The sequence below is a fragment of the Artemia franciscana genome, chromosome 17 (genome assembly GCF_032884065.1).
Source record: "Artemia franciscana chromosome 17, ASM3288406v1, whole genome shotgun sequence".
In the NCBI taxonomy this organism is placed as follows: domain Eukaryota; kingdom Metazoa; phylum Arthropoda; class Branchiopoda; order Anostraca; family Artemiidae; genus Artemia; species Artemia franciscana.
Window position 1 is genome coordinate 1,007,541 of NC_088879.1, and position 27,624 is coordinate 1,035,164.

Consider the following 27,624-nt stretch of genomic DNA (forward strand, 5'->3'; position numbering starts at 1 on the left):
TGATATTGCTGACATCACGAATTATGTAGGTAGGTATAGTGTAACATTCCAAAATAACATAATAATTGTCGGTTATTATTTCAATCTGACAGAGCGAATCGATAACGATAAGTCAATGCAATTCAAACAATAATCTATAGTAGGAATCAGCAGCTTTTGTTTTCAAGAAATTGATACAGTACAGATAGTTTTTCATCACGTAGTTAATTGCAAAATTTAGCTGACCTGTTTTTATTGGGTTTTTTTCATGCCTAGCAATCTGTAGACACATTGGGCCTTTGTGTCGGCTGATTTGATTAACTTATCGCAACACAAGAAATCCCAACTATTCTTTTTACCAAGAAAACATAATAAAAGGCGTATTGAAGGCATTTCGAACCTAAAAATAGTGGAAACTCTTAAGTAGTGAAAGTTGCTTTCTAAAATATAATTGAAGCTTATGCATAATGATTCTTTAAAAATACCACTGGAAGATTTGCTGCTAATTAATGTATGATTCGGTTTTGTGTCTAATATATGCTATGTGTATGCATTTATAGGGACTTATAAACATACTCCGAAGTGCGTAAAGTGATACCATAGACTACGTGTGGTTGGTAGCCACAAAACTTATAAGTTTTTGGTGGAATTTGGAGTGAAGCAGGTATTTCCCCTATCTCTAATGTTGTTCAAATGCGCTGTAGACCTGACTATGAATAAAGCAATGAGAAACCGTAGCAGACGCAACTTCAGACGAAAGCTGGCTTCCTGCAATCTCTTACAGATCTGAATTTTATAGATGATGCTGCTCTTGTAGAATCAGCTGTCCACAGTCTATAAAACATAGTGGATGATATCAATGAGGTCATTTAGCTAATTCAACTTCCCATCAATGGCTTTAAACTAATGACTAAATTAATGGCTCTAGACCAGTCTGTTCCTAATCAGGTTTACCTTGACTTAGCCAATTGGAAACATTAAAAAGGTAAAGGTAAAGAATACGGCATTAGACTTTATAGTCCCTACTGGCGGTGCTGATCTTCGTTTCTTGGTCCTTCAGCCGAGTATCCATTCAGAGCTGGGTTGACTTTGGCTAAGCTTAGAGATTCACGCCACTGACCCACGTCCCAACCTAAATAATTGGGTAAACTAGGATTCGAACCTTCGCCCTCTCAAGGGAGCGGAAATAGAAATATCCAGCAGTTTAGAAAAGGCTTGGGGTGTCTTTACTTCTCTGAAAATATACTCTGGATCAGGGATCTCAGCTAAAACACAATTTGGAGTCTATGCTGCAACGTTCTGAGTTGTACCATTATGGGTTTGTGAGATATGGCTTATAAAAGGTCAAAGAACTGATAGCCTTGCATGTGTTTGATCACCGCTTCCTTCGTTATATTCTTCGCGTCAACAGACGAAATAGAATTTCAAATGACGAATTAAGAAGTCATTGCTGTCAATAAAAAGTTTCACTTATTGTCAAAAGACGTCACATGAAATTTCTCAGCCAGACTTTCCGAAGCCTTCAGTCATAATGCACCAAACAGTATCCTCCTGGAAACAAAAGGCCAGGAGAACAAAAGAAAAATCTCAAAGATTAAAAATTCAAAATAGATCTAGGGCCATGGGGATGGGGGATCCAAGAACATGAGCAGGGATGGACTAGAAAAGGGCTGACGATAGCCAATGCGGCCGTAAAAGCAATTATGAGAAGTCATGCAAAGGTTCTTTGGTACAGGACAGGACGCTCCATCGTTCGGTTCCCGCCAAGAATAAAAACAATTCACATTTCCTGGAATTATTGGAGTTATTTACTAAAGAATAAAATAACATTAGAACTTATAGCGATATCTAATTTTTATTTGCTATGTTATAATTATTGAATTCTGTCATCTGAAACTGTTTTTGCTTGAAACCAAAAGCATTATTATTGTTTTGGTAATATTATATTATTTGGGCAAATTAAATCATTTTGAAAATGCTACTGCCCGTGGTGAGAAAATTTTCGAGCCAAAAGCCTTATAAACTCGACATTTTTGATTCCTCAAAAGTTTAAGAGGTGCTTCTATAGATGTAGAATGGAATAGCATCTTACCTAAGGCTCACATACCCGTGACTTCATATAAAAAAACAGTGGCATTTGTTCTTTGGTGCAATTCCTCGATGAATTGCATATTTAGGCTACATAAAAACTGATTGAAGAGCAAATTAAAAAAAAATTGAAAAGTTAATGGGGATTCGTAGAAAACATTCTGTAATTTATTACGCCCCTGAAGAACACACATACTTAGGTTACATATAAACTGATTGAAGGGCAAAATTGTGAAAAATTAAACTGAAAATATAAGGCGGAGTTTCAGAAAGCATCCTTTATTTTATTCCAACACTGAAAAACAACAACAGAAGTAAATCCTGAAAGTTTTAAAGAGGGCTAGAGTTGAAGTAGTATTGAATGGTTTGGCTAGCTAAATTGTTATATTTGCTTACCTATATCATTTGGTACTTATTGTGGTAATAAATCTCTGAGCACGACATGTGCCGGAATCTTCCTTCGCATTTCTGACAAATTGGTGGATTTTCTTGCATGACAGTGCTGGTGACAATTTAGAGGTATATTTTAAAAGCACCGCTAAATATTTAGTGTAAAAGACATTATGTTTATTATAATAATAATATTAAACAATTTAAATGCTATCATTTTTATTCATTAAAAATGTTAGATTAGGCTAATAGCCTATTATAATGAACCAAGATTGTAGAATAGGCCTAGCTAAAAACAGAGCAATGATAAAGTCAAGGGTAAAACATTATAAACCTAGAATTAAGTTTTTGAGAAGGAAATATGTCAAAAAGCAATTCTTACTTCATATTGTGTAAAAAAATTGTAGTTAGCACTTTTTGACTGCAATTCCTGTACATTCCCCCCTCCCCCCAGTGTACAGATATATAGCCCAAATTATATATTTCCCATCCATTTGGTAATATGTACCTCTTGTTTCAATCTCTGTGCCTGTAAATTGAATCAAATGTGACAAAATGAAGAAATAATAAAATGCATAGCCAAGGAAAAATATAATTTAGATTACATATTTGCCCATTAGGGACCAGAGGAGAATTATTAGAGAATTGCAATCAAAATAAGTAAATTACAACTATTTTACATATTCTGAAGGAACAATTTTTTTCTTAACATGTTTCCTTCTCTACAGCCCTGATCCAGGCCTATATGCCTACCTAACAAACAATTAAGATGTTACTAGGTAAAGCTTTAGTTTCATCAGAAGCTGTCAAAATTGGAAACTATACTGTGAAGCAGCATAGTATCCATACTATAGCACTTAGAAATACTAATCCTAGAAGTGCATCCTTTTCTGATTGACCCTCCTCCTCCATGGGGCAAACAAAAAATGCACAAAGTGGGCAGGGTTTTGAAGCTAAGGGAAAAGTTGGGGTTGTGCAAATTATATTTTAATATTAAATCCAGTTATCACTAGTAATTTCTGTATAGTAGGAAGTTGAAAGATAAGTAAAAAAAAAACTCATGCATCCATTAATGTCAATATCCAAGATTGTTCACTTTCATTTTCAAGTTTAAACTAGCCAGCTGTATCTGAACAAGACAAACATATGTTTTTGCTTACAGATAACATTACTATAGAGCAAAGGGTATCAGTCCACAAGCCCTGCAGGCAGCAGGGTGAGGTTTGTATTCTGATTGGTTGAATTGTTAGTTGATCAAAATACTACTGCCTGCAGTAGTATTGATTTGAATTGTTAGTTGATCAAAATACTAATGCCTGCAGTAGCATTGATTTGATCAATTAGGTAATTTGATAAGGTGAGTGTTGAAGGCCTAAATATAAGCATCCAAAGGGTAAGTTTGATCTGGTATCTTGGTGTGGAGATTGATTATAATCTTTTGTTTAAAGGTCATCTTGGTTGTCTACAAATTAAAGCAGCACAAGGAGTTGGAATCATGTATAGGTTGCAACATTTTTTCCCTTGTGAAATATTAAGATTGTTATATTTTTCTTTAGTTCATTCCTATTCATCATATTGTCCTATTGTTTATCTGGCAACATTTAAAACCCATCTTAAACCATTACAAATCCTTCAAAACCAGGCTCTAAGGATTTTACATAAGTATCTATGAACACCTTTGTCATACCCTGGTAAGACCTTATACCTTACCATACCTTATCAAATTGATCAAAATACTACTGCCTGCTGCCTGTAGGGCTCATGGACTAATATGCCTTGCTCTATAATAATGGTATCTGTGAGCAAAATTGGACATTTGTTTTGTTCAGTTGCAGCTGCATAGTTTAAACTCAAAAGTGATAGTGAACAATCTTGGCTTTTAACATTAATTGATGTGTGAGTTTTTACTTATCTTTTGACTTCCTACTATACAGAAATTACTTGTGATAACTGGAATTAGTATTTAAAGTCCCTTGGCTTCAAAAAAACGCTGCCCACTTTATACATTTTTAGTTTGTTGAAGAGGGATTTTAGAAATTAATCTCTGTTCATTTTGAGTTTCATTTATTTATTGATAGTGAATTGTGGTAGTTTTATGATTGGAAGATTATTTGACTTTATTTCTGTTCATTCTTGGTTTAATGGTGTTGTTTATTTTTCCTTGAAAAACTTGTTTTGTGGAATTTTTTTTTAATTAATCACACTAAAAAGGCTTTTTAGCTGAAGTATTGGCTTAATTTGCAAAAAAGACTTGAGAGCTGTTTTAGGGACCTTCTCTAGTTTTATGCACTTTTAGGGACTAAGTGGCAGCCCTGTAATGTTTGCTGATTTTGTAGATTTGCTATTATTTTTTTTTTCTCATTGATGTTCAAAATACAAAATAAAGTCAGTTAAAAAAACAGCAACAAAAAATCAATTGCATATAGCCTAGGCCTTCTATGTCTGGCCTTTTTAGGAGGGCTGGGATCCAATTGAGATGGCAGTAATTATTATGTCTATTACTTTTGATTTGTAATTTCCTTAAAGCAGATATCAATAGTTAACTACCTACCAGCAACTTAAAAGAACTGGTCAAACTTGCATATTAGACAAAAATCAGGTATTTAAAAAAAAGCAATATACCATTTGATTTCCATTCAATGCTCTTTGCCTCTTGAATTAAGGTAAAGAGCATTGAATGGAAATCAAATAGCATACTGCTTTTTTGCCTATCTGATTTTGTTCTATATGCAAGGTTAACCAGGTCTTTTAACCTGCTGGTAAGTTGTTAAGTAATATCTGCTGTAAGGAAATTACAAATTAAATGGGAATAATGTTTATAAAAAAAAAATATAGATTTTTAGAAATTTAGTATGCCTTTAGTCAAACTGTCGTTATTGAAAGCAAAAACTATATATTTGCAGCCATCAGCTAAAATGTAGTCTTATGAGTTAAACTAGACTACAATGAATCATTTTAGTCATCTTTTATTAGAAATACTAGATGTATTGTATTTTAGCAGTATTTTGCCACCTGTAAGAGTTCTCAAGCTAACTGATTATAACTTTCATGAAGGGGTCTACAGTAGGGGTTGTCCATAGCAGAAACAGTAAAAAAAATAACCAAAATGCTAAAAATAACAGAATATCTTTTTCTTCTGTTACTTAAAAAACAACTGTTTAACAAATAACTCTGTTTTCTTTATGTTTTAGCTTCCTTGGAGTTAGGCAAAGGAGAATATTTATTGATATTGATTAATAGATAAGACCAATCTCCATAAGCATAACTATTATAACTATTGAGCCTAGTTTGAGCATTAAAATGAATTTCTTGCAAAAACAATTGAAATAATTTTGCAACCCTATAAATCCTTTCTAACAAACCCATACACCATTTTGAAAGGAAAAATTGCCACTTCTCTGTGGCACAATCCTTTTCACTACTTAGTAATGTTTCCACTTAATCAGGACACTCCCATGGATCACACTGTCACTGCTCAGGTACTACAATGGTATCACCCACTTGAAGCCACATAGTTAGATAATACAAATTCAGATCTGGAAATATCAGAAACTTTGGTAATGAATGAATGAACTTTATTACCCGTAAAGTATAAAAAACACAAAAAACTTTGGTAATGAGAATTTACACTTGTTAACTTTGCAGTACTGGCAGCTCATTAAAAAAAATGAGTTTGAGGCCATTCCCCCAGGATTATATATATATATATATATATATATATATATATATATATATATATATATATATATATATATATATATATATATATATATATGTATATATATATATATGTTTATTTACATTGTTGGTAACCTTGTTGTTTTAATCAAATATTAAAACGAATTTCTGATCCATGCTTAAATTACTTGTTTCATTTTACAACAACACAATAATTAGTAAATATGCAATCTGAGGGGGACTCAATTTGAAAAACTAAATCAGCTCCTGATTGAAGTTGAAGCTCCTGATTTCGTTTCAAAACAAACAAACAAACTTTAAAACAAAACTAAAATATGATGACCCTTTTTCAGTGATGGTGAAAGGGTAACTCACTGAGTTACTGAGAATGGATCATCATATTTTAGTTTTGTGTTTTGTTTTAAGTTTTTTTTATATTTTTATTAGTTTATTCTGCTCTGAGGAAGGCAAAGGGAAGGTCTTGACCAAAATATTTGCATAACTTTTAATTTTTCACTGGCTGTTTATTGTCCTTGTTCTTCTTTTCTTTGCGATTTTGTGTTTCTTCTCGTATTTTTCTTTTTATTATGATGTGCATTTCTCAGCAATCAAAATCCAATGAAAGGTTTTTCTGACCCATCCTAGCCTTGGGTATGTTCTAACTAGGAGGTGGAAGTTAGGGTTGCATGAATCACCAGAAACAGAGTAAAAATTTAGTTTGTTTCATAAAAAGATGTAAAATTACCATTTTCGGATTAGAAAGCTGAAAAGTCTGAAATACATTAAGCTAAAAGAGTGGTATAGTTTGAAGTTAATTTAAGCCTTTTTCACTCTTAACTAAGCCCTAAATGAGTCAAAAACGTAAATACACAAAACCATCATTAAGGAATGAATTTTAAAAACCTATAATTTTTAACTTGGCAAATTTATATTACAAATTTGTCTTGATTTTATATTATTTTGATTCCTTTAATAACCATTATCGGCTCGTTTCATTTTTTGAAAAAATGTTTGCCTGGTTTCTCTTCTTTTTTTTTTGTTTCCTGGGAAAAAATGGAAAAAAACAGCTTGACATATTTGAGGCTTTTTTGAAAGATCACTTATGCAAAAGTTCATTTTTTGACATTTTTGTTAGAGACTAAGGTCTTTTTTCATAGGTGAAATTTACATTTTAGATTTAGAATAACTTTAAAAAAGCACTAGAATTTTTAATTGTCTGTTTGAGTGAGCTTCTTTTCCATTTTCAAGGACCATTAAAAAAAGGAAAAAAAACAAGCTTCTGTGATCTTTCTTCTCATAAAAAAAAAAATACAAAATTCCATGTGAGATTGGTACTTGAAAACTCTGCAACAGGGCTTTTCATATATGCTGAACATGATGGTGTTATTTTCATTAAGATTGTTTAATCTTTTTAGATTGTTTTGTCTTTTTCGAAATATAGCAAATTTTTTCAGGCTCATAACTTTTGATGAGTAACTTTAAGCTTCAATGATTTTTTCATATTAAGACTAAGATGTTATAATAGGACAAATCCCGTGTCTGCCAGCTATGATGATAATAGATAGGCGTCTCAAATGGTCTCTGTGGGGTCCTAAATGGATATATTCATGGTTATCAAAATTATGTTATTTTTTGAGAGTATTGGTTACTATTAGCTCAAATGACTGCTTATTCACGATTTGTTACCGTGAACTGTTTGATGGCTCTAAAGCTATAATAAGCCATGATATTCAACAATGAAATATTGTTTAAAATTTATTCTAGGTTTAAGAAAACATTGAAGCTGCAAAATGGTTTCCTGGATTCCACTTGAATCAAACCCTGATTCAATGAATTTGTTCCTCCAGCAAACTGGAGTTCCTCAAGAGTGGAAGATTGTTGATGTTTTTAGCCTTGACAAAGACATGCTGTCTTTTGTTCCAAAACCAGTTTTAGCATTGATACTTCTATTTCCTGTGGGGAGTGAAAAGGCTGAAGGAGGTGACCCATCTATCAAAAATGTTTACTTTATGAAGCAAGTTGTCAACAATGCTTGTGGAACAATTGCTTTGCTGCATGCTATTGGAAATAGTCCAATTCAGCTGAATGAGGGACTACTGAAGCTATTTTTTGAATCAAATAAAGACAAAGACCCTATGGAAAGAGGCGTAAGTCTATTGAGTGAAGGTGGCGAACTTGCAAAAACCATTGCACAGGTATTTTTTTAATTTTTTTTATTTTATTTTATATATATATATATATATATATATATATATATATATATATATATATATATATATGTATATACATATATATATATATATATATATATATATATATATATATATATATATATATATATATATATATATATATATATATATATCTGAGACAGTTGAGTTGAGGCACATTAGTTATAGCAATCTAGCCTATTATGTGTTTTGAGTGTTCTAATTTTGTTTACCTTTTTTAAAATATTTTCTCTGTAGCGCCTTAAATACCACAGTAAAAGCAAGAATCCCTCAAATTTGCTCAAAGAAAGTCAAGTTTGTTGTTTTTTGCTAATATCTGGTAGACTTCCTTGTCCCATTGATGAGCACAGCTGCATCTCTTGGGAAAGGGAATAGAGGATATCTCAAGACATGATCTTGATCATGTCTTGAATAGAGGATATCAAGACATGGATCAGAAATACAAAATTACCCTGCCCGTATCAAATCTGCTTAGCCAGCTTTAAGGTTATCATATAAATTGCTAATAAAAAACTGTCCCAATAAGCAAAGTCTTGGAAAACTTTTGGTAACTTCTAAGCTGTATAAAAGCACACTATTTCTCATTGTAAGGGTATCAATTCATTTGTTTCTATTTTTGCACCCAGGACTGCTAGTGAGTACTATGTGGTCGTTAATTCACCCAAAACATTTAATAATATAATCATTATGATTAAATTCGTATTATACTTTCATATATTATGGTTGCAGTATCAGATGCAACATAGTAAAGAATGGACTCTAGCCTATAGTAACTGAAAATTTAAAAATGTATTTTGAAGGAAAAAAAAATCTGTCAAGTGTGGCGGAATTGTCTTTTGAAACTGATACCATAATGGTAGCTGTTTTTTCAGCTGACGTTAATGGTAAAAGCTTATTGTGAAAGAGAATTTATGAGAATATGCTATTAACTTAATTGAAGGTCATGTGAAGCCATCCTGGTGTCATATTTTGGAATGATGCCTTCAAGAGTGTCAAGAATTTTGCCTCTTATTAATTGATTAATAATTAATTATTAATTGATTTAATTAATTATTGTAAATTAATTATTGTTAATCCTCTTATTAATTATTAATTATCCTCTTATTAATTATTAATTAATTGATTCTTGATTTTTCTTGAAATGCTTGTATTGATCTTATTCACTCTTCCTGCGTCAGAGAATTAGATAAGTTGCAACCTCCCAAAACTATTCCTCCTCCCCATATGCATCACTTAGGGCAGGGAAAGGTAGTTACACCCCCTTCACAATTTTAATTTAATAAATAAACCTAGAGATGATAATTTGTGAGAAACTGGTTTATGTCTTGCTAGTTTCAGTCTTTGTCAAAATACAAAATTGAACTAGGTCAAGAGGTACTTTTTTAATTAGCTTTTCATTAAATTAACATCAATACTGCAGTAACTAAAATAGCGCTAGTTTGTTTGAGTTTTGATAAGGTACAGTAAGTTTACGAAAATCAATATATGCCAGGCGTGGAAAAGGACTCTCAACTTAATTCTGTGTTTGTTTTGTTCATTATATATTGCAAAATGTTTTTGAAATTAATTAAATAGTTTCTTTGCTAAAGGAACTTATCGTCTTTACCACTTGAAGAAAAATATATTATCAAAGATTTAAGGTAGGCCCACACCGCCCTTGCTTTTTTACCGTTTGGTGTTCAGTGTTCAATATGAAATACGTTCACCCAAAAAGTTTTGAGGCAGCTTAAAGACGCATTTGGGTTTGTATTATTTGCAAATTTTCCGGGGAGGGTCCCCAGAAACCCGACTATAATGCTGAAATCACACCCGTGCTCCTCCTAGTTCATTCATTACTTTTTTCAAAACCCATCATAAAACAGGTGTGTCTATATTGTACTAGGGCTCATAAAATTGTTATCATTCCCCCAGAGGACAGAGTATAAGGTTTGTGGTGTAGACTGCAACCCTTTCAAAGACTAATTACTTCATTTAAGGGGGTGACTCTGTTTAATTTCAATGGCTTGATTTCTTATTGGGTATGTTCAAGATGGCACCTATGGGCACATATGGATGGATCTAATGAGTCCTCATTAGAGACCTCATAAGGAGTTATAAGAAACAGGAGTCACAAGAAAAAGTTTACAACAAGCAGCGCTGAAATTAATCATTAACCACATATTTAAAATGAATCTAATGGCTAAAAAATATAATTAACTTGTTTAACTAATAAAATAAACTAGCATATTTTCATTGATTATGATTCATTAATGAAATTTGTCATCAGTCAAACTAACTGTTTAGACTCAATTAACTAACACAATTCTGATAATATAAAGGAAATTTTTAGTAATTTCTCTAAATTAATAGTTTAAATAGATAGTTTCTGTAAATTAATAAAATCAATTAATTAATCTGGTAAATCAAATTAACTGATTAGTCAGTCTAATGATCCAATCTTCCATGAAAACATTCCTTATTATGCCTTTTTAACAGTATAAATATTATTAAAATAAAACTCAAATTGAACTTCAAATAATTATATTCCCAGATTCATGAAGCTTGTGCAATAGGAGGACAAACCCAAGCGCCAGATCCAAACACACATACCCCTCTTCATTTTGTGGCTATAGTTAAAAAAGATGGCGCTATTTACGAATTGGATGGAAGAAAAGATGGACCAATAAAGCATGGTGAAACTACGGACGAAACATTTCTGGAAGATGCAGCAGATGTATGCAAGAAGTTTATTTCGAAGTTGCCTAATAGTTTGGATTTCAATGTAGTTGCTCTTACGAAGTCCATAGAGTAAAAGTCCATAGTCCATAGCCTAAAGGTCAGCTGTAAACATAGTAATACATAGTATACGATATTTTGGAACTTTGCGATGACATAATAGTTAGTAGAACTTTTGTAATCTGAAATTAGAAGCATTAAGCTGATCTGGACTTGCGTTTATGTTATAGGCTAATGTATAGGGTATCGTAAAATGTTTTACTGGTGTTAAATGTGCTCGTTTTTCTTTTTTTAGCTCTTTGCTTATTAATGCTTTTTCGTGGCAAATGAGCTGTAGTACTTTAAGGGGTGTAAAGTGACCTTTTTCTGTATTATTTTTTCTTTGTATGAAACAGTAAAAATTATTATGCAAAACCATGAATGCTGGAGAAAATAGAGAACATTTTACAACAAAACAATAATTAGTAGACTATGCAATCTGAAACTAGGAGCTTTATGCTTAACTGGACTTATTTATGCTATAGGCTAACATGTTGTAAACTGTGATGCTGTGAGTATACCCGTTTCCCTTTCTCTTTTTGTTCATTTTTTATTATAATTTGTTATTAATTTCTGAAATGACATAGGGCTGTGGTAATTCAAAAAGCATTAAGTGACCTGTTTAAACACAAATTCGCAGCCTATAATCGTAAAGCCACTACGTTCTATTGATTATCTCAATCCGGTTTTCGTGGTTGGTCTTTGAGGTGCTTAGAAGTCCCTGAATATATTTGACCTCCTCCGTTCATCCGTTTTTCCCTCCTCCTCCATTCCTCCGTTTTCCTCAGAATGGAAATTCTGAGGAAAACGAAGCTTTTGATATCAACATTGTTTTGCTACAGATCTGATGCTTAAAAGCTTTCTTTGTCAAAACTGCTGCTTTTTAGTAAAGGTTTTAAAGAAAAGCCACAAACTTATTTCTTTGAAAAGTTTTTTTTTCTTGTAAATGTATTTCTTTTAGCTTGCATATTTTGGATTACTATGGGTGAACTATGTTCCACGTACTCTTTTTTAGGGCCAGAACCCTTCTACACAGTTTCTAGAGTTGAGGTAACAAAAGTCCATTTCAACATGCTTTTTTTGGTCAATGTTGGTATTACCGGAACAATTTTTTGGGGTCATGAAACTATTGTTAATAGATGCATTTTGACCTTTTGAGCATCTTTTCTCTTTTGCAAAACCACCGCTAACCTAACCTAATAAAAAATTGTCTCTAAAAGCCACAGAGCAATTTTCGGTCTTGAAACGTTAGCGATTTCAAATTTCCGATCATCGAAAACGGAAATGATTGCAATTCTATATGTAAAAATACAAGAACATTTGGGCCGGAATAACTCCATAACGGTGAGTTTGCGGTAGTTTTGCAAGAGAGAAAAGATGTTCAAAAAATCAAAATGCATCTATTAACAATAGTTTCATGACCCCAAAAAATTGTTCCGGTAATACCAACATTGACCCTTTTTTTAATGGAATTTCTGTAAAACGATGGCAGATAATACAAGGGTACTAGACAAAGGAGTTTTTTTTTCGCCTTTTTACTCTCGCTTTGAGGAGGAGAAAACTCTTTTTTAGAAACAAGAAAATACCTAACGTGAAAAGATTTTTTTTTCTAGTAGGCTACAAGACATATTATTGATTTTTTCTCCTTTTTTTGTGTGACAATAGCTAGATTTTAAGGTTTTGAATTCCTGCTGTTACTTTTATTCATAATTATTTATTTATTTTACTTATTATTATTAGGTTTTAACATTTAGTCTTTTTCCGTTTGGAGGAAGGGGGAAGGGTGTATCTCATATAACTAATGAAATCGGTCACCGAGTTTTTGCCTTTTAATTTTAGCTTTATTGCCAAGATTGTGGCTTCAAAGAGTGTTTCAGGCGCCTCTTTACTCTTCTTCAAATTCCGCAAATTTAAATTTTTGCAACCACCCTCAAATTCTGTGATTTGTTTTATTAACCTAATTTGTACTTTGATCTTATGTTAATAAATTCATGTTTGCTTTCCACTGTTTGATTTTTATTTTTATTGTGTATTTACTGGTAGTTGGAAGAATTTTGAATGTCTTAAAAATAAAACGCAATTTATAAAAAAAAAACAAAGGAAAAGCAGCAGAACTACTGTTCAAAACATCATTAACTGGAAATGTGAGGCTAAAACAAGTAAAGCATTCTTTCGAAGTAATTATTTCGAAGTAAAAATATCAATAGCAGAAAAGAACATCATATACTGAAGCCTGAAGCGTTAAAAACACGTTTTCTTGCAGAATTATATGGTACAAAATAAAATAGCCCTTAACAATGTCATTTTCAAAATTATGTAATAGAAAGTATTTTCAACATCGTCAAGGATCTTGGACTCCAACTGAAGCCTTAAGCATTAAAAACATTTTTTCTTGCAGAATTATATATTACATAGCAACAAAGCCGTTAACAGTATCATTTTCAAAATTATTAAAATCGAAAGTATTTTCAACATTATCAAGGATCTTGGACTCAAACTGAAGCCTTAAGCATTAAAAACATGTTTTCTTGCAGAATTATATGTTACATAGCAACATAGCCCTTAACAATATCGTTTTAAAAATTTTTAAATTAAAAGTATTTTCAACATCATCAAGGATCTTGGACTCCAACTGAAGCCTTAAGCATTAAAAACATGTTTTCCTGCAGAATTATATATTACATACCAACATAGCTCTTAACAATGTCATTTTCAAAATTATTAAAATCGAAAGTATTTTCAACACTATCAAGGATCTTGGACTCCAACTGAAGCCTTAAGCATTAAAAACATGTTTTCTTGTGGAATTATATGTTACGTAGCAACATAGCCCTTAACAATATCATTTTCAAAATTATTAAAATCGAAATTATTTTCAACATGATCAAGGGTCTTGGACTCCAACTGAAGCCTTAAGCATTAAAAACATTTTTTCTTGCAAAATTGTATATTACACAGCAACAAAGCCCCTAACAATATCATTTTCAAAATTATTTCAATCGAAAGTATTTTCAACATCATCAAGGATCTTGGACTCCAACTGAAGCCTTAAGCATTAAAAACATGTTTTCTTGCAGAATTATGTTACATAGCAACATAGCCCTTAACATTATCATCTTAAAAACTTTAAAATCAAAAGTATTTTCAACATCATTAAGGATCTTGGACTCTTAACTAAGGCCTAAGCATTGGCTCGAGAATAACATTGCTGTGGTTAAGATAGGAAATCATGTTAGCAGCTGGTTTCGTATAAAACAGAAGTTAAGCAGGGTTGAATTCCATCCCCATTTATATGGATAATTTTGATGGACTTTTTCCTAAGGAGCACGGCAAAGGCAATAGAAAACACGGAATCAAATGGGAAGTAAAACCCCGTGGACTTAGACTATACGGATGATTTAAGCATCCCAGATGAAAGTGTTAGAAAAATGAATGAATAGTAGAGGCTTAGCGACTTCCATGTGCAAGAATAGGCTTGAAAATCAGTGTTAAGAAGACTAATTCGTTAAGGGTAGGAATAAGTGAAGGTAAGAAGGTGATGTTGGGTAACCGGAAGATCGATCAAATTGACAGCTTCACTTATCTAGGTACTATAATTAGTGAAGACGGTGGGTGCAGTGAAGATGTTGAAAGTAGAAAAGCCAAGGCCCAGAGTATTTCTTCGCTTTCGAAAAAGTTTAGAAAAGATAAATCTGTGAACCAAGATTAGAATATTGGAAGGGGATGAAATTGGTCAAGTATGGCTCTGAAGCATGGGTGGTCTGAAAAACGGAGGAAGATTGGCTATATGTTTTCTAGAGAAATTGCCTACGGGTTTTTTGGGGTACCCGACTGACTGACAGTATTTCAAATAGTAGGCTGTACTAAAATTGTGATTTAATCCTGCTTTGTAGGACAGTAATAAAAGGTAGGTTGAGATGGCTAGCGCCGTGTTGCCAGCTGCTTGCTCTAAAACTGTACCGCCTAAAAGTGAAAATGTACTGAAAGCTCCATTTTCTAGTGAAAATGCGTTGAATGAACGATTTTCCCTTCCAAAAAATGCGCTGATTCGAAAAATTTAATGCGAAACCATCTCAAAAAAGCGCCAAAATGGCGCAAATGTGCTCACTCGGAGGGCACGTTCTCTGAATGAGGGATAACAGATTGCCAAAGACTGACATTTTCGGCCAACCGTTTAAAGCGAAACGAAAAGCAGGTTGTCCCTGGTTGGTGTAGAAGGATGTAGTAAGGAAAGATTTAGGGGCAAAAGGAACTTCCTGGGAGGGTGTGAATGACGGGTTCTGTAAACGGGAGCAACCCACTTTGAGCAGGATAGAATTGAGGAGGGGCTTGCGTAGCTACGTGCTGCAGTGAATTGTTAGTCATGGGAGTCACTAGCCTTTTACCTTTGATGGGACGTCCTAAATATGCCGACGAATTCCGGTAGGTGCCGGCAAAACTGACATTTGTTACTTCATTTTCTACGTATTAAAATAATGTTTAATAGTTGCACAAAATTTCCATATAATGTAGAGAAAAACTCAGGTATAAGAGCAAAATTAAGAAAAAGAAAATAAGCTAAGCTTCAACTTTCCACCTTTCTACAAGTTGATTGAGGTCAATTTTTTCCAGCAGGTCTTTTTCTGCCATCATGAGCATGAGATGGTCAATTTGATCGTGTCCTATAGTTGACCTCAATCTGTTCTTTACGATTTTCATCTTGCTAAATATTCCTTCACCTTCGGCCAATTTCACTGCAATATTTTTTGCAAAAGTGAATGCTCTGTAAACTAAAGGCAACCTTCGTCTGTTTTTTTTTATTTTTTTTTTTTTTTGCTAGAGACCAACTTGGCAAACTGACACTTCCATGGTACTTCTAGCACTTTTGTAAATTTGTGCAAAAAGATTGAAAATATTCCCTCTTTGGGCTAGGCATCTGAGGTATTGAATATTTCTTCCTAACTTCTTGGAAATGTGAGCTTGTGTTCCATCAAAGCGCCCACTCGTGTTGCTTAAAAAATCGTAGCATTGAAATACCAGGTTTTCTTCATTGATACGAGCCTTTTGCAAAACTCGTAGAATTTCTTCTGCTATATCAGCTACTCAGAATCTACAATAATGAGAAATTCTCTCTATCAATGTACCGTACACCAATAGCTAAACACTCTTTATGGCTGGCAGGGCTGTTTCGTCTGCGAAGATGCCAAAGAAGTCAGCTTCATTAACATCTGCTGCGATTTTTGAACCAGCTCTGTTCGAACAATCGCAATTAAATTATTTTGCCTATTACCCGACAGATAGCTGGTGACATTCGACTTCATCTGGTTTTTCATTCGATAGTCCATTTCGATATTGTGTCTTGAAAGAAGATTGGCTTGCTCAACGTGATTTTGAATGTCATGATTTTTCCTACGAAATGCCAGCAATGGTTTCTGTAGAGTGGTGGTAACATCTAGCAACGTATATATAATACAACGCCCTCTTTCCCTTTCTTTTTCTGAGTCCGTATCTTTCGTTAGTTTCTCCTTGTTAACTAAGCTTTGGCAATGATTTATTTCTCTCTATAGAACAAGTAAGATCACCTAGAGAAGCTTTATGGCCATTTAACAGGAAGTGAGTGACGAGCATTTCAGCCTTAGCGTCCTTGCTTCGCATTTTGTGCCAGTTTCTTTTTCCTGAAATAAATTTGTAATCTTTGTTTCTGTATTCGTGGCCAGGTCCAGTTGGAAACAACGAACTGGCAAAGCAGTAGGCTAAATCTTTCTCGACGGTATACTCTGGGTGCTGGTACTCATTGTACCTAGGAATATTAGTGAAAACGCTTTGTGTTTAATAGAGAGAAGAAGGGGTTTATACAAGAATTATATGAGCGATGGATCATATAAAAACAAAAGAATGTAAAGAAAGTGGAGAAAGCATTAAAATATTAACTAAGGAGGTTTGAAGTGGATGCCATGGATAAAGTTGCCGAGGATGGAGCTAGACGGCGTAATTGTAAAATATTGTACTGGCATGTTAATAAATTGAGAGGGACTAGTCAATCCGGATTTGTCCAAGTTAAAGATAGGAACGGGGCCACAATTAGTGATAAGGAAAGAGTTAAAGAGAGATGTGCGGAACATTTTGAGAATGTGCTAAATCGAGATACAGTTGCATTGAAAGATATAGAGGAAAATGAAAAAGTTTGTGATACCTTGGATGTGAAGCAAGATTTGTTTTGTGAGGAAGAATTAGCGACAGTACTAAAAGGATTAAAACATAACAAGTCTCCAGGGGCTGATATTGTGGTAAATGAGTTTCTTAAATATGGTGGCTCCGAGGTTATAAATAAGCTATTGAAGTTTATGAATGTGAAAAAGGGGAAGTACCTAACGATTTTAGGGAAACCTTAATTAAACCACCGTATAATAAAGGTGATAGAGTGAGTGCTTTAACTATCGAGGCATTAGTCAGGTCCACGTAGGTAGCAAATTACTTAGTAATATGATACTTTTTAGACTGAGGGATGCTGTAGGCAAAGTTTTAAGAGAAGAAGAGTGCAGTTTCAAAAAAGGAAGAGGATATGTCGACCAAATTTTTACTCTTAAGTTAATAATTGAGAAGTGCCTTAGTTTTCAAACACCTTTGGTCCTCAGTTTTATGGTTCTGAGCAAGTGTTCGATTCTGTTTATAGATGAGCTTTAGCAAATGTATTATCCTTATATGGTATACCAGACAAATACATTAAAGTAATTAGTGATATGTACGAGAATACTGCTGCGGTTAAGGTAAGAAATGAGGTTAGCAGCTGGTTTTTTATTAAATCAGAAGTTAAGCAGGACTGTTTTCTATCCTCCTTTACATTGATCGTTTTGATGGATTTGTCTTAAGGAGAACAGGAAAGGCAATGGGAGACAATGGAATCAAGTGGGGAGAAAAAACACTCCTTGACTTAGATACTGCTGATGATCTAAGCATCCTAGATGAAAGTGTGAGGAAAAGGAATGAACTATTAGATGTTTTGCGAGTTCAGGGTGTTAGAATAGGCTTGAAGATTAATGTTAAGAAGACTAAGTCACTAAGGCTAGGAATAAGTGGTGATGAAAAGGTGACGTCGGGTAACGAAAAGATGGATTAGGTGGGTAGCTTCACTTACCTTGGTAGTATTATTAGGAAAGAAGGTGGAAGCAGTGAAGATGTTAAAAGTAGAATAGCAAAGGCTCAGGGTCTTCTTTCACAGTTAAAAAAAAGTTTGGAAGAATAGGAAGATAAGTCTGCAAACCAAGATTAGAATATTGGAAGGTACAGTGATGACAGCGGTCAAATATGGCTTTGAAGCATGGGCGCTCCGAAAAGCGGATGAAGATTTACTACATGTTTTCCAGAGAAATTGCTTATGGATTGTTCTGGGTTCCCAGCTGACTGATTGCATTTCAAACAGTAGGCTGTACGAAAAGAGTGGTTCAATCCTGCTTTCTAGGGCTATAATGAAAGAAAGGTTGAGATTGTTGAGGCACGCTCTGCGCATAAAGGATGACAGATTGCCGAAGATTGTCCTTTTCGACCAACCGTCTATGGCTAAACGGAAAGCAGATCGTCTTCATCTGTGGTGGGAGGATGTCATAAAGAAAGATTTAAAGGAAATAGAAACTTTTTGGCAGGGTGTAAAGAGGGGGGCTCTGAATGTATTGGGATGGAGGAGGAGCGTGCGTAGCTGTGTTCGCCTCAGGCGGCTTGGTGGTACAGTGAAACGTTAGTAGTATGTAGTATTAGCTGAAATAGTCCTAGTTCAGTAAGCTTCAGCTTTTCTGAGTTTGAGTTTTTTTTTATTGAGACTGGTATTGTGCTCGACTTTTGCGATTCCAGCTCGCTGTAAACTTTCGGCTTCAAATTCTACTCCTTCCATTCCTGACACTTTCTGAGAAATGAATTTCTCTGACTGACTAATAAGCCTAGTTCCATATTCGCCGATTGATCGCCGCTTGTTTTGCAGCGTCTGATTCATTAGTGACGGAATCCAACCTAACTTCATGTGTCAGTTTTTTTTGACATCTCGGCTCAGTCAATAAGAGTAATAAAGAAAGTGTAAGAAAGAATAGGGAAGATATTCCTACTAATTCCTACTGTTTCTTCGTGATCAGTTTCTAAACAACAAACCTCTTCCACTATTTCGTTTCTTTTTTTCACCAGATTGCACAGTGTCAGATCTGAAAGGGTAAGTAACTTTCGATTTTTCTGTCACATCTTCTTCTATTCAGACGGCGATATTTGTCAAGTAATGACAAGGACGAACCTCCCCAAGTGACGCCTGAAATGTTACTTCGATTTCACCAGTTGTTTGTCTCTATTTATTTCATGCATTCAAAAAAATTGGAAAGCTTGAAATAAGTTAAAAGAATTTATAAGAAAACCTAACAATAACCTATCAAACTTAAAAGATAATTTCAAAACAATGTTCAGTTCAGTTCAGTTCCATTTTAAAGCATACCTTAAAAGAAAATAGAGTAAGAACTCCAAAGATAAAGAGCAAGCTCAAGCGCCTTTGAGCAAGCTCAAACGTGCCAGCTGTATAGTAAGTACCGCTATTATATATATTTATATATATATATATATATATATAGATAGATTAAGAAGATAGAGTAAGAAAATAGAGTAAGAACTCCAAAGATAAAGAGCAAGCTCAAGCGCCTTTGAGCAAGCTCAAACGTGCCAGCTGTATAGTAAGTACCGCTATTATATATATTTATATATATATATATATATATATATATATATATATATATATATATATATATATATAGATAGATAGAGTAAGAAAATAGAGTAAGAACTCCAAAGATAAAGAGCAAGCTCAAGCGCCTTTGAGCAAGCTCAAACGTGCCAGCTGTATAGTAAGTACCGCTATTATATATATTATATATATATATATATATATATATATATATATATATATATATATATATATATATATATATATATATATATATATATATATATATATATATAGATAGAGTAAGAAGATAGAGTAAGAAAATAGAGTAAGAACTCCAAAGATAAAGAGCAAGCTCAAGCGCCTTTGAGCAAGCTCAAACGTGCCAGCTGTATAGTAAGTACCGCTATTATATATATTTTTTTATATATGTATATATATATATATATATATATATATATATATATATATATATATATATATATATATATATATATATATATATATATATATATATATAATTCACTATCTCTGAAACTCACGCGGCTCCAATACTCCTGTAGGAAAGATCACTCTACCAGGACTGTCCTCTAGCTCACAAAAATTAAATTAGGTAGAAATGCAAAAACTGTATATTAAAAGGAAAATGTTCACCGCCCTTCAGGATAACTCATCTTTTTATCATATATAATTCAAATTAAGGTATAGATTTCTTTTTAATTATCCCTAATCTTATTATCATTTCCTCGTTTATCAATTAGAAATTATTGGATGTTTTGATCAAATATTTTAAAGATTACTACCCTCTAATAAACTGACACTTGTTGATCAAGTTTTCCCCTTAGAAGTAAAATTCTATTTAGACCTTAGAAGTCTATCTTATCAAATCCTTTTACAGCTAGGACATCTGCTGAACTTTTATGATAAACATCTTTAGCAGCGTCAGGATGTGAGTCACGAGGTGGCTGCGACTGCTAAGCACTATAACAAGAGGCACCATTGAAAACAGACAAAGCTTTCTATTGACTTCAATTGTACTAAGCTATCTTGCCGTTCGAGATGAAGTTTGCCCGTGATTGGACCATCTACAGTTTTCTTTGAGCTCCCTGGACGTAAACACTTTGGAATATCAAATAGAAAGGTATTTCGTACAATCTTTTGACTAATCTTTGCTTCGGTACCGTTTTTCAGTTTCTCACTATGGTGGCTTGGAATATAAATAGCTTGATAATCAGAGTCAAATTTTTAATACCTTTTATCTTTCTTTCTTTGAAACAAACTTCACACATAAGCCTTATTCTAGTTCTGGACCTTTTTCTTTGTTTTGCAAACATTTTCATGTACTGATGATCAACACCAATAAAATAGTACTCCAAGCGTCCTTTCAGTTCGAATGCAGAATCATACTAAAATTGCAATTCCTAAATGTCTGAGAAACTTTTTTCCCTGTAAACTTTTATCACTCTAGACAAACTGGTTTGGTTGAATTTCGACGTGTGTATGTATTACAGAGTTTTCTTTAGGAGTAGCAGTATAGCAAAGGCTATTGGGCTTCCTGCCTTCTTTTTTTATTTAATCTATTAAATAAAGTCTTAAAATAAGTATAATGTCACATAGCAGGAAAATTTTCTTATCTGGAATTGAAAATTGTTTCTTTCCCTTACAGTTTTATTTCTTCATAGCCTCGGTTATATGAATCGTCATGAGATTTTTTAGAATAAGCGAAAGAGCCTTAGTTATAAATATGCCTAGTATAACCTTGTAGCTCTGTGGGCTCATATATTAGCAAAATATGTCAGCTGTTTCCGATATTTTGAAAGAAACAACAATATTTCCGAACAAGTTTTTTCTCAGTAGAGCTACTAGAATTATTCAGACTGACCGAAGTGTTAAAAATATTAAGTTTTGCAAGGTTCCACGGACAAGTCGTTTTCTAGGTGGCACATTGGTTTCTGTCAACTTCGCGGAGATGAAGCAGTCAATATCGCCGTGTTTGCCCGACGGTAGTCTTTTATGACATAGTAATGGATCAAAAAAAATAATAGGTTTTTGTTGGATTCACGCAGATGAAGCGGTAAATTACGTAGTCTTTCACCCGACGGAAATATAATGATATTAGATTGGACCAACTATATATAAAGTTTATAGGGCTTGGCTCAACATGTTCTTTGGGAGCAATTGGTTTCTGTCAACTTTGCGCAGATGAAGCAGTAAATTTTGTTGTTCTTCTCCCGAAAAAAGTCTTTTATGACATTAATTTGTACTCACTAAATGGCAGGTTATGTTTGTATCCACTTGACCAGCCGTTTTTTAGGGGACCAATAGGTTTCTGTCGATTTCGCACACATGAAGTAATAAGTTTCGTCAGGATTCACCCGCCGAAATCTCTTCCTAAAGCTTCAATTTGCACCGAAAGATAGCAAATTTTGTCAGGCTACGCCCAAAAAAAAGCCTTTTCTGAAGACCATAGAGGGGGAACCCCTTCATCCTTCCTTAGTAACGCTCCTGGAAGTGGTAGTACAATAGGGATGCTATGGGGAGAATAGTTTCCTTATTATTGCAGAGCTATATTAATTTTGAACAAAGGTCGCGTTGGAATCTCTGTCTCTAATAGTCTTATTTCTTCATTCATTCTAACTTTGCTTCATGCTTTTAATGGAAAAGCTTCTGTTTTTATAAAAATCTATTTAATGAAATTTCTGTTTTAAGGATTTCAGAATTTGCAACCCGTTTGTGTCGTTTTTTCTTCCATGAAATAAATGCAATAGCTCCCGAGATTTCTAGAAAGATCTATGCTCCTCCATTGTATTCTCTATTCTCTACATTGATTCCCAGTCTCATCTAAGATCTGATTGAAGGATATACATAAAGCTAGTTTGGATACTTTCCAAGATTTGTATCTGTAGATCTACTGAAGGTTTGATGACTTTTCAATGCTTCCTCTAAATATGCCCTATAGGCAGTTAATTACCACTTCAGCAGTTAAATCACATAGCCTATATTCTTGTAAATAGCCTAGGACTGGGGTTACTGAGATGGAGACATGTTTGTGAAACTTCTTGCTTTATATTATGCCAAAAATTGTAGCTAACACATTTTGAAGGTGCTTCCATGATACTTTATCCTTTACCCTAATGTGCAAAAAAGAATAGTCAAAATCTAAAAACAAACCTAAAGATTTATCAAGTGTCAATAGCCTAGTAAAGAAACTCTAGTTTTGCTAGTTAATAATTCGGTAAAATTCTAGTTTATTGACTTCTTGCTATCTTGGAAAGGGTTTAGGTTAGGAAAATGAAACTGTAAGGGATGGGTCTACAGGCTAAAGTATGTCCTGGGAAGGTATTTTAAAGTACACACCTCCACTCCTTCTCCCTATAGAGGGCCCTGAAATTTCCCTACATGACAGGTCTATACCTAGGCCTATTGAAATTTGGTAAAATTCTAGTTAATTGACTTGTTGCTATCTCAGAAAGGGTTTGGGTTAGGAAAATGAAACTTTCAGGGATGAATCTACAGACTAAGGTATATCCTGGGAAGGTATTTTGAAGCAACTACCTCCACAACTTCTCCCTCTAGAGGGCCCTGACCTTTGATGACCTTTAAAAATGTGTGTTATAAAAGTGAAACCTTGCAAAATAGGTCTTCTGCTTAATTAAAGTACAACCAAATTGTTTTCAGCTTCATAACTTCACTTAATTCCATTTTATAAGGTTTTAAAGATATGCAAATACATTTCCTAAATTTTGAAAAAAACAACATTGATATGGCTCAAAATTCTACTCAAATAACAGGAATTGCATTTTCAGAACTATAGGCAGAGAAAAAGCAACTAGTAACTGAAAAGTAAGGTAAAATATTGTTTTGTCAAAATTTCAATAGATATAGACCTGTCATGTAGGCCTAGGCAAATTTCAGGGCCCTCTAGAGGGAGAAGGAGTGGAGGTAGGTACTTCAAATTACCTTCCCAGGACATACTTTAGCCTTTAGATTCATCCCTGAAAGTTTCATTTTCCAAACCTAAACCCTTTCCAAGATAGCAAGAAGTCAATTAACTAGAATTTTACCTGAAATTTTCCCATTTTTTGCAAAAAAGAATAGTCAAAAGTGTATATTTCCAATTGCATGATTTCATTAGAATTGATTCAATTTATGGGTAAATGTCTTTAGCAAATAGAGGCAAAAACTAAAATTATTAACTACCACAACTAGTTTCTTTACTAGGCTATTATAACACTTGGTAAATCTTTCGGGTGTTCCAAATGCTCTAAAGTGTGTATTACTACATATAGCAAGATTCTGATTATAGTATATTATTTCTTTGTCATTATTAGAGAAGTTTGTCCATTTGTAGGTTTTTAAAATCCTTCTCCAACAAGACTAAAAATGTGTAAAGTGGGCTTGCTTACAGGTAATATTACCTATAGAGCAAACTATTTTAGCCCATGAGCCCCACAGGCAGCAAGGCAAGGTCTGTATTCTATATTTATTCAGCAAAGAGTGATAAAACCTCAAACAAGGTTTATTAAATAAATATAGAATACAGCCCTTGACCTGCTGCCTGCAGGGCTCATGGACTAATATGCTTCACTGTATAGGTAATTTTACCTTTAAGCAAGCCCACTTTACACATTTTTAGCTTGCCCCATGGAGGAGGAGGATCAACTAGAAATGGATATGCTTCTTTAATAATGACAAAGATCATGCAATCATCAGAATCTATAATTTTACCAAATTGCAATCTAGAATTTTACCAAAGAAACAATATGCAATCATCAGAATCTTGCTAGGCTATATGCAGCAATACACACTTTTGAGCACATAGAACAAAACTAAACATTTACCTAAGCCTCCTCCAAATCATTAATATAGGCCTACAGAGAGTACAGCCCTGGGAAATGGTATGATAAATACTGAGCAGAACACATTTCTGGCCTACAAATAAAGTGAACATTCCACTAGATGCCATTTTTTGCTCTTAATGAATGTAATAATTACTTTTCTTACAAATTCAGTTGTGAGCCTTTTTAGACCCCTGAAAATGAATATTTTTTTTTTCATGTTTTTAGTACAGAAAAGAATAAAACATTGGTTTTAAGCTTCCTATTTCATTATAAAACTTATTTTGCTAAAGTTATATAGGCTAAACTACAAGCATTGATTTGCTGCAATTAAGCAAAAAAGAAAAAGATCCAAAAAATTTCCATTCCATCTGCCTTGTGATCTATTTGTTTCTTCTGTTGGCTTTTATATATTTTTTGACATATGAAACAGATTTTAAGCTGTCTAACATAATAAGAAAAAACACATCAATTTGTTTTTTATTTTTTTTATTTAACTTAATCTTGGCAAATCAATATTTGTAAATTATAGGCCTACAACTTTTAAATAGTTAGTTTGAAACAAATGTTATGACCCATTTTTATATCCAAAAAATATTGAAGGAAATTATCATTTTCAAGGGTCCTAAAAGGGAGTAAAATTGAATTTCCAGAAAAAGTGATTATTATGTTCAGAAAGAGCATTAAAAATGAAATCTTGAAGTTAAAACAAAGTATCTAAACTTCAGAGAGACTCTGTTACAGTCAATCTAAGGAAAGTGTTGTAAAGCAAAATAGTTATATTTCAATAACATAGGACGTAATGGGTAATCTTTGTTTAAGTTTCAATGGTTTAAAAAATGCTATGCTTGATTATATTCAGTCAATCCTAACTATTTACAGCATATGCAAGATAAAGAACCTACTGTCAACATTTGTGATCATATAGTTCATCAAAATATTTTTTAAGGATAAAGCACTGTCATGATTATTGTGAATATTACTCAAGGCCAGTTTAGCCTTGTAGGTAAAGTTCCATATCAGAAGATTTGAGGCAAATTGTGGAAGTCATTCAGCTAGGTGACTGAAACAGAGATTTTTAGGGGTTGCCCAACCTTCCTTGAGTGGAGTTCCTAGTTGGTCAAGCTGTGGGTCTGATTTTTTCCCCCTTGATTTCTTGGATTTTAGCATTCAGATTTTTATGCTGATTTTAAATATATAAGTTCCATCAAATTTAGTTGTACTCATCAAAAGTTACAAGCCTGAGAAAATTTGCCTTATTTTGGAAAATAGGGGGAAACACCCCTAAAAGTCATATAAATCTTACCAAAAATCACACCATTGCATTCAAAGTATAGAACCTTATAAAAGTTTCAAGCTCCTATCTACAAAAATGTGGAACTTTGTATTTTTTTTGCCAGAAGACTGATCATGGGTACATGTTTATTTTTTTTTTTTTTTTCCCCAGGGGTCATTGTATCAACCAAGTGGTCCTAAAATGTTGTAAGAGGGCTCATTCTAAAGGAAATGAAAACTTCTAGTGCCCTTTTTAAGTGACCAAAAAATTAGAGGGCACCAAGGCCCCCAACCACACTCATTTTATTCCTGAAGTCAATGGATCAAAATTTTGAGATAGCCATTTTGTTCAGCATAGTTGAAAAACATAATAACTATGTCTTTGGAGATGCTTTACTCCCCCCAGTCACTGGGGGGATCTTTCCTTGCATGGGGGAAAAGAAATTCAATGAAGGGGGTGCAGGATTTTCTAGCATTATTACAAAAAAAAACAATGAAAAAATAAATATGAAACAGTCTTTTTGACTGAAAGTAAGGAGCAGTATTAAAACTTAAAACAAACAGAGATTATTATGCATATGAGGGGTTCTTCTCCTAAATACCTCACTCTACACTAAAGTATTTTTAGTAATTTTAACTATTTATTCTACAGCCATTCTGATTCTCTCTGGTCCTTTCTGATACAGCTCTACAGCCCAATCAAACAGTTCATGGTAATGAACTGAAGTAAGGAGCAACCCAGTTCAACAATAAACAAAACTCTAAAAAATAGAACTTCAATACTAAAAGATACATAATAAGAATCAAATTTTTATGCTGATTTTAAATATATGGACTCCCGAGTTTAAATAGAGGGGCTGCAAGTTACAAACTTTGACCAGAGTTTACATACAGTAATGATTATTTAGAAGTGTACAGACATTTTCAGGAGAAATTTTTGGTTTGGGTGGGGTGAGGGGAGGGGGCTATGTGGGAGGATCTTTCTGTGGAGGAATATGTCATGTGGGAAGACAAATTAAGGATTGAAATTCATGGGGGGGGGGGCAGGATTTTCTACCATTATTATAAAAAAAAACAATGAAAAAATAAATATGAAAAAGTTTTTTCACCTGAAAGTAAGGAGCAGCATTAAAACTTAAAATCAACCCCCCTCCTTTACATAATCAAAATATATAAATATAGAAGTTTGTTATGTAAGTTAATTCTTAAGTTATGTATATTTTTTACTAATAAAAACATTTGTTTAAAATTAAAAGTTCTTGTTGCCTTTTTAAGTAACCAAAAAATTGGAGGGCAACTAGGTATAAAAAAAAAACAAGTTTTTTAAACTGAAAGTAAAGAGCAATATTAAAACAAAATATTAAAACGAACAGAAATTACTCTGTATATGAAAGGGGCTTTTCCCTCCTCAATGCCCAGCTCTTTATGCTAAAGTTTTTTACTGTTTTAAAAAGTAGAGTTGAGAGAAAGAGTCAAACTTTAGTGTAAAGAGCAGGGCATTCAGAAGGGAACAACCCCTTTCACACATGGAGTAATTTCTGTCTGTTTTAAGTTTTAATGTTGCTCCTTACTTTCAGTTAAAAAAAACTTTTTTATTTTATTTAATCAATTATGCATCCATGATGCTGCTCTTGTAGAGTAGAAGACTTGTTCTTGCAAATCTCTGAGTTTTTTTTTTTTTTTTTTTTTGGTAGGTCAGGAATGTACCTGAGAGAAAAATCAA

The 27,624-nt window shown here is 33.4% G+C and overlaps 2 protein-coding genes across 4 annotated transcripts in view; both read left to right on the forward strand.

Moving 5' to 3' along the window:
• The first annotated feature begins 2,567 nt into the window (after positions 1 to 2,567).
• On the forward strand, positions 2,568 to 13,125 carry LOC136037660 (ubiquitin carboxyl-terminal hydrolase isozyme L3-like). Of its 3 annotated transcripts, none has more exons than XM_065720392.1 (3): positions 2,568 to 2,586; positions 7,900 to 8,330; positions 10,897 to 13,125. In XM_065720392.1, the coding sequence occupies exons 2-3, from the start codon at positions 7,926 to 7,928 to the stop codon at positions 11,155 to 11,157; spliced, it is 666 nt and encodes a 221-aa protein (XP_065576464.1). In that variant the 5' UTR covers positions 2,568 to 2,586; positions 7,900 to 7,925; the 3' UTR covers positions 11,158 to 13,125. The 3 variants fall into 3 exon arrangements, with proteins under 3 accessions (XP_065576464.1, XP_065576462.1, XP_065576461.1); XM_065720390.1 differs by having other exon boundaries at positions 2,583 to 2,616; XM_065720389.1 differs by lacking the exon at positions 2,568 to 2,586 and adding an exon at positions 2,645 to 2,775.
• Positions 13,126 to 22,508: 9,383 nt separating this feature from the next.
• Positions 22,509 to 27,624, forward strand: part of LOC136037661 (dnaJ homolog subfamily A member 1-like) — a 28,587-nt gene continuing 23,471 nt past the window's right edge. The window contains exon 1 of the mRNA XM_065720393.1: positions 22,509 to 22,705. The gene's annotated coding sequence lies outside the window, so the exon portion shown is untranslated. The remainder of the gene's footprint in view (positions 22,706 to 27,624) is intronic.